We start from the raw sequence: 7,863 nt of genomic DNA, 5'->3' as shown, positions 1-7,863 counted from the left end.
GTCAGCTCCAGGTGAGCAGCACAGGTTGAAGACTGTTGGGTCCCCCCATCCCAACACCGCCCCCCCTGGCCAAATATCAATATTCAAGCAATTACATATCTACCCCAAATACTCCTTTTTTTGTGGCTGTTTAAAAACAATCATTGTACACAATTGGGTTTTCTCTCCCTCAAAAAAAAATTTAAGAAAGGTTACATTTTTTTTTAAGTCACATCATGTTTGGAAGCATTTCCCCTTTCCAACACAGTGCATGTTATAATGTAAACTCTGGACCAGCCAGATAAAGATCACTTTTCCATATAAAATAACCCCCACCCCCACCTCCAGTTTCTTTTTTCCAAACTGACCTGCAGTTTTCTTAAAATAAAATATCAGGCTAGTTCATCAATTACATTGCAAAACAGTGGGATTTAAAAAAAAATCCAGGCCAACAGCAGACCCCAGCTGGGCAGCTGCCTGGTCCATGGCAGGTTCACGGTGGTTGCTCAGCTGCTGAGTTCGGTGGTCTCGTCAACCTCGTCTGGATTTTTGGTCATTTTTTCATATTTTCTTTTGAAGAAGCCGAGCTGTGGGACAATGATATAACAGTGTTACCACCTATGGCTTATTCTGGGTGGGGCCTTGGACCCCCTTTGCTGCCACTAGCCCTGAAGCGGGAGCCACCAGGGCCCAGGATGCGGTGGTGTGCAGACGGACCAGGTGTCAGCCCTTCAGGGAGGGAGTCCGTTCCCGAGAGCTGAGCTGAATTGCAGCAAGTTTAATTTTTCAGGCTGTAGTTATCTGCGATTGAATGAAACATTCAGGGATGTGGATAAAAGGAAGGCTGAGGGGAAAAAGGGCATGGACAAGACCAAGGAGCTAAAACCCTTCCTCAGTGTTTTCGAGGACGTGAGCGAGACTTTGCATGTAACGTGCACAGCCTTTCCTCTTATGATGGGGGAAGGACCGCATAAAACTGAAGGTTGCTGTTCGATCAGGAAATTCAAGGTCCTCAGGAGCCCCATATTTTTAGATTCGAAACTTTTCTTACCTTCCATAACACCGCAACCAGAGCTAAGAGCAGCAGGATCCCAGCGATTATACTTCCTACGATCACTCCGACTGGCACCTCGGCTTTCTCATGGGGTTTCATTATTGTGATGGGGATCTGCAAATGCGTACACACAACAGCTGAGTTAACCAGTTCCAGCACCAAAAAAAAAGATGGTCTCATCCAATTCTCCAATTTGATACATGACAGGCGCATGACCTGTTCAGGATTGTGTTCTTCAATTAAACATGGTGCAGGACAACTTCTAGAGAAAATGCTCCTGCAAAGTACAGGCAAAGAATACACGTTTTCTGGCTTCCTCCTTTTAACTGCATCAGTATGTAGCAGATGTGCCCTCTCCGATGTGTTAATTGTTTATGAAATAACGATTTCACTTTCTTGCATACAGTTCCATCATCAAGTGAAGCTTTTGGAGCCCAGTCTTGGGGAGGGGAGTCAATGGCCTGTGATTAAACTGCAAAAAAACAACTTGGAAGTGGGTTCCTAAAACGTTGATTGCATTTAACTCCCACTCAAGCTTATTTGATATGGACTGTTAAAAAATAGAAGTAATATCTCAGGGCTCAGATTGCCCTTTCCAGCAGTGAGATTGTCCTTGAGGCTCCCTATGATTCTTTATGTCCGCTTCATGGCGATCTTTGTGACTTTGTAAGAGAACGACTAGCCTTTGAGTCTTAACAGTAAGACTGTAGAGTCTTTTTTTTTTTTTAATTGAGAGAGAATCACAACCACTTCCTCCACAAAGTCCTGAGTTGGCCAAAAAGTCTATATGGTTTTTTCCCATAAAACAAAAGACCCATTTTTCATTTTCACCAAAAACTTTATTGATTTGGATATTTTGAGTAGGTCAGCTATCTCCTGTGTGGTAGAACATGGACTGTTCTCAATTAGTGTCTCGATTTGATCGCTATCAACTTCAACTGGTCTACCAACCGTGGAGCATCGTCAGCAAGAAATCCCTAGCAGAAAACTTCACAAACCACTTTTGACACGTTTGATCACTCACAGCACCTTCTCCATACATGGCACAGATCTTTTCTTTGCATTTCAGTTACGTTTTTACCTTTCTTGAAATAATAAAGCATAATATGCCAAAAATGTTGCTACTTTTCTTCCACCTTTAACATTAAGATAGTTAGACACAAAATCACCAATTTTGGTAAATTTTTTTAAATGCACGTTGATAGGACAGCTATCACGTACAATCTACCAAAATTGTTTTGAATGAAGTTAAAGACCACTGAGCGCTACTAGAGCCATTGTGCAGAACAAAACAAACTTTTTGGCCAACCCAGCATATTCTCAGAGAGCTAGGAGGGGACAGAGCCTAACTTATTTACTTGGTTAAACCCTGAATGGCGGGGGCAGAGAGTTGCTTTTCAGCACAGAGCTGATGAGTCGGGCTAAACGCGAATCTGGCCTTTCAGGGACTGTGTTTCTTTTCATTAGTATCTTCAAGAGCTAAAATCGGGCTTTATGAGTCTAAGAATGCATTAACTCCAAGTTCACGTGGTCCACCGCTGCCTGGCCATCATGCCTCTACTTCTCCCCGTTCCAGAGCTCCCCAGTCTGGGTCCCTGACTTGACAGGGATCCATGAGAATGAAGTTTCTGTATCAGGTTTTTGAATGGGCCTGGGATTCAAATACATTTGAGTCACACAGTTACCTGTAGGGACATGTCAATTTATTATTTGGATTCCAAATGTTATGTAAAAATGTACCTAGTTTTTATTTGGATGCAAATACTATTTTCACAGACACAACAAAGTAAGAGTTGGCCTCTGTTATTTTTCGGTATTGCTCAGAGAAAACCAGGAAAAGAAAAGTTTCCTAAAGGGCTCATTAAAATAGTTCATTTGAATTTTCAATTAGTACATTTGTTTAAAACTGCTTTAAAAAACAAAAGAAAGAAAGGAAACTTCAGCAGAAGTCTAGGCATTTTCTGAACACTGCATTTTTCCGAAGCGAACTTTAAAAATGTCTATGGTGCTCCCCCTTGAACCGCCCCACCCCCAGTCTAAGGTCATAGCACTTTGAACTTGAAGATGATATTTCCTTTGCTTCTATTTCTGATTTTCCACGCCCCACCCTCCGCCTCTGCAGAGGCCGGGGGGTGGGTCCTCGGTGGAGGGTCCAGAGACAGAAGCGCATCCTCTGTGGCTGGCACTCCTTTCCCTGGGATGGGAGGGGACAGCTGTGCTGTGGACGCCCCTCAGGGAGGGAGGCAGGGCTAGGTTTGGTGACAGGCCCAGAGCTCACAGGCCGCAGGCCCTGCACCCACGTTCACGGGCTGCGGCAGGGCACCGAGGCCGCACTGGCCTTGGGGGAGAGACTGGAACTGCCTTCCAATTTCTAACAAAAGCTCTGGAGGGAAATGCTCGGGCATGTGCCAGCAGAGCTGGGCACGGCCCCCGCTGTATCTGAACGGAGCGCAGTCTAACCAGAGCTCGTGGGCAAAGGAAGCCTGCTCCGGGCCAGCTCTTAGAACAGGGAGCCTTTGTTTGCACCGAAAGTGCATTTCTTTGCAAGACTTTTTTTTTTTTTTAAATCAAGGGGAGCATTTATAGTTTTCTAGACTGTCAGACCTCATGAATGGACATTTCACTCAGTGTCAGTAAGAAGGAATACTGTGAAAAAAGAAAAAGAAGCCCTCTACTAAATGCCTTCTTTATTACGCATACTTCAACATTTCTCTCCAAAACATTCTCTAACAGATGCTCCCGATGGGCAAGACTGGGATTTTCGGAGCTAAGGCCTGGACGCGTCCGAGTGGGCGGGCGGGGAAAGGAGGCCTGGAGGTGCTGGTCCTGGCGCGAGAAGCCGGCCGCAGGGATGGGGGTCCACGGGCTGTGCCGTGCATAGGACCCTCCTTCTGACCCAGCTTTGCCCACGTGGGGGCGGGGAGGCGGGCAAGGAGCAAACGCCCTGGCCCACAGCTCAGCGTAGGGAACAGCCGGCACTGGGCACTGTGCAAGGCCGCCCTGCGTGCCTGCAGGAGAGAGGCAGCCCTGCTCCAGGTTTTCAGAAATGGCCCCGGGGCCCTCAGGGGCGGAAGCGCTCACCGTGACGGCGTTGTCCTCGATCACGTACACCTGCGGGTTGTAGGTGTCGATTTCCGCAGAGGCCGTCAGCTGTACCGTCTGAAAAGTCGCCTGGAACGCAGGGCAAACACAACATGTCACCCCAGCAGAGACTCAGGCAGGACGCTTGTTGCATTTAGTAAATTAATTTACTTTTATCAATTTCCCCATGAAAAGTAACAGGAGCAAATGCCAATCTGAAGACGCAGGACACTCAGCGTCCGGGCCCGGGGACAGGGGACAGGCCACCTGGGGACAGGGGACAGCCTGGGGACCTCCACGGGTGGGTGGCAGGCAGGAACGGCAAACGAACCCCAGACTCGGGGAGTCCAGTCCCCCCGTCTCTCCCGGTGAGTCTGGCTGCAAACAGGGCCGCAGAACAGGGTTTGGAAGTGGAGTTTTTAATGCAGTGGGAGGTCAGAAGAAAAATGGAAGAGAACGGTCCTTCTCGCGCACACATGTGTGACACAGTACTGCTCGAAGGGAAGGTACACTTGAGCTCGGCCACGCCCGTCCATAGCAGACACCCCGAACTTGTGTCATGCTGTGCGACATGGCTCTTCATCTCAGATTTCCTAATCTGAGCCTTTCTACCGAAAATACAGGATTTGGGGCAGACATATAGGAACTAGCACATTCATTTTAGGCTGATGTTTCCAGTGACCTGACAAGAAATCATGCAGCATGCATTCCTGGACCTGCTGTAGAGAAATAAAGCTCTTTCTCACTGGCTGCATTACTGATGTGGGTATTCTTTATGATGCAAACATGGGCCTGAGGCGCCCAGGTCTGGGAACGGCCGCCATGCGTGCTGGCTATGAGGACGCGGCGCTCCTGGTTCCTAGGGCACGGGACGCAATGTGCTCCATGAGCCGATGTGCTCAACTCTGGGAGCCAGAAGAAGAGGGTGCACACCCAAAAACAGAGCAATACATTTCCTTTCCAATCGCTCAGTCTCTGATTGGTCTGTTTCATTTTCTCAGCATGGAAGATCGCATCAGAAATTAACCTTGATCCCTAGTCTCTGAAGCATATTTTATCAGGGGAGCATCAAGGGTAAGATGGCCAGGTAGCTCAGTGGGTTAGAGCGCCATCCTGATTAGTCGAGGTGGGGGGTTTGATCTCTAGTCAGTGTGCATACGAGAAGAAACCCACGAATGCATCAGTAAGTGGAAAAACAGATCGATGTTTCTCCCCCTCTCTTTAAAAATCAATTTAAAAAAGGGTATTGATAATGGCTTAATTAAATAAAAACAGTGAAGTGGATGCTGGTTCCATAGTCCCTATTGACTAGCGATGAAAGAATCTCCTTACAGCGCTGACCATCGGCCTCCCACGTCAGGCCCCTGCACAAGGACCCAGAGCCCTCGGCAGCGCGAACGAGCTGCGGCAGGCGTGTGCGCCGTGAACACTCGAGACCCGCGTTCAGCAAGGGCGTGCGTGCACGTGGCAGCCGACGGTGCTATCCGTCTGGAGGCCCGCGCGTGGCCGTCACTTGGCAATGGAATTCCTTGTCATGGTACCCCGATTTGCAGCGCATCAGGGGCAGAGGGGAGGGCAGGACCCTAATGGGTCTGAAACAGGAAACGAGACCCACATGTAAACGGAGAGCAGCCCCTTTGCCACTGAAATAGCGGCCAACAGGGGGGTGCACCTCTGACCTTCGACCCAGAGACGCGCAGGGGCTGACCACGGGCGTGAACCATCGGGCGGTTTCTCAGTTTAACCATCGTAACCACGGCGAAGAAGCCTCGATGCTACGCTTCTTCAGAACTTTGTTCCCAGAAATGAAATGGCTTTTTTTTTTTTCCTGAAAACCTTTGGACACAGGTCCCAAGTCCGACACTTAAAATGATGCAGCTTTAGATAAACTCAGGAAAAACCCAATGCATGTTACAGAGCCGCCTGATTGCATCAGATTTGCAGCAGCTGGGTCCCTTCCCAGCCAGCGACGGCTGCTGCTATGGAAACGTGGGCCCCTCACATCCCGGAAGCCCAGAGCCAGCTGGTGAAGCTGGGCGCCCAACTGCAGCAGCTGGGCCAGCAGCAGCGCGCAGGGCAGGGGTCTGGGGCCCTGGGGCCCGAGAGCAAACGCAACCGACGAGAAAGAGAAATAAAAGGGAAGCAGCCCCCGCTTCTCTCCACCCACCCCCGCTTCCCTCTTCGTCCCCGCTTTTCACCGTTCCTCTTTCTATGATGTCTTTACCCAAGGCTATTGCTCATATTTTGGTTCTAGGGACAAGATTTTCGGGTGCTTAGTTCTCTCATCAGACACAAAATGCCATAGCAGGGCGTGGGTTTGTTGGCGAGACCATGGCATGGCTAGAAAACAGGGAGTCGAGGCCAGTGGGTAAGCACCTTCAGGACGGATTTGTTAAAAAAAAAAAAAAAAAAGAAAGAAAGAAAGAAAGAAAAAAGAAAAAAGAGAAAAACCTCCACCAAGAGCCACAAGGCCCTCTGGAGGCTTCAGACTAATTTCTGGTTTGCGGCCTCAGTCAGCCGCCTACAAGGTCCTGCTCCAGGAGCCCTGTCTTCCTTGTAGTTCTCATTCCAGACGCAAATTCTGGCTCCCAAACCTCTGCTGAAAGCAGGTATCACTCCGGTTGCACCTGCTGAGTGCAAAAACGCACTGACATTGCTTTGGTACTTCCTTCAAACTTTTTGTGAGGTTGCAATGACTTAAAGCCCTGTGCGCGCCCTGGGCTTCCTCCAGGGAAGGGGTGACCGGGGGAGTGAGCGGGTGCCTGCTCCTTGCGTTAGAGTCACCGCTGGGTGGCTCGACACCCACCCGGCAGGCAGAGCCCCAGGAGGAGGGCAGAGTTGTGTGTGCGCTGGGGTTGGGGCGCGGTGGGGAGGGGAGGAAGGCACGGGAGGGAGACAACGCAGGGGCCCTGCGACCGCAGAGGGCACCTGGCACGGTGCCCCGAGACGGGCGTGGGGGGCTGGCGGGGAGTTGGGGAAGCAGGTGCCTTGGGAGCACCGCAGTGGCGGGGGGCGGGGCCCGGCCAGGCTGGACAAGCTCTGGACGGAGAGGCGGCACCGGGCTTCCGGGGGTGACGCCGCTCTCGGTGAATGGGTGCCGCTGACATTGGCCAGAGGGTGGGAGCCCCTCCACACGGAGCCGGCCGGCGTGGGGCCACGCCCAGTAAATAAAAGCGACACTCACTGCGGCGAAAGTCCCGTTCCAGATCCTGGTGGACACGTTCAGGAAGTACTCGGCTTTCACCTGCGGGTCCCTCAGCCAGCAGGTGACGTTCTGGCAGGAGGCGCTCCTGCAGTTCTTCAGGGCGGGGTCGCGGGAGGGAAGAGCGAGGGTTAGTGTGGGCTTTGGAAAAGAAACGTCGCGCTCGTACAGAGGCGGGTGGGAAGGGCGAAGGGAAGCACACAAAGCTCACAACTATCAGCAGCCAGTGCTCTGCGCTGTGGCCGCCCCACCCCCGCTGGGCTGGGCCGCGCCGCCCCTCTGCCGCGCCCTTTCCCATCTGCTCGGAAGGCCGGGGGTGGGGGACGGCCGGGGTTGTGCAGGGGGAAGCCCCCCCGCCTCCGCTCAGTGACTACTTCCAACGGTGAACAACAACAACAGCAACAACTAGTAATTCCTGTGTATCGGGAATGTTCTAACTAAGCAAATTACTGAATGGACAGATACAGAAGGCAACACAACTTAGGCGTTAACATAATTGATAAAGATGCATTCCTTAGACTTCAGAGAAGTGGCCAGTAGAAGAATC

The 7,863-nt window shown here is 50.9% G+C and overlaps 1 protein-coding gene across 1 annotated transcript in view; it reads right to left on the bottom strand.

Moving 5' to 3' along the window:
• Positions 1-485: 485 nt before the first annotated feature.
• Positions 486-7,863, bottom strand: part of ITGA2 (integrin subunit alpha 2) — a 79,298-nt gene continuing 71,920 nt past the window's right edge. The window contains exons 27-30 of the mRNA XM_054575365.1: positions 7,299-7,412; positions 4,115-4,204; positions 1,031-1,147; positions 486-566 (exon numbers count right to left, since the gene is read on the bottom strand). Coding sequence (XP_054431340.1) covers positions 486-566; positions 1,031-1,147; positions 4,115-4,204; positions 7,299-7,412 — 402 coding nt within the window. The remainder of the gene's footprint in view (positions 567-1,030; positions 1,148-4,114; positions 4,205-7,298; positions 7,413-7,863) is intronic.

The sequence above is a fragment of the Pteronotus mesoamericanus genome, unplaced genomic scaffold (assembly GCF_021234165.1).
Source record: "Pteronotus mesoamericanus isolate MK-2021 breed Mesoamerican mustached bat unplaced genomic scaffold, CSHL_Meso_final contig_29, whole genome shotgun sequence".
In the NCBI taxonomy this organism is placed as follows: domain Eukaryota; kingdom Metazoa; phylum Chordata; class Mammalia; order Chiroptera; family Mormoopidae; genus Pteronotus; species Pteronotus mesoamericanus.
The sequence above is the reverse complement of the archived record's forward strand: the minus strand, read 5'-3'. Positions and strand labels throughout refer to the sequence as shown.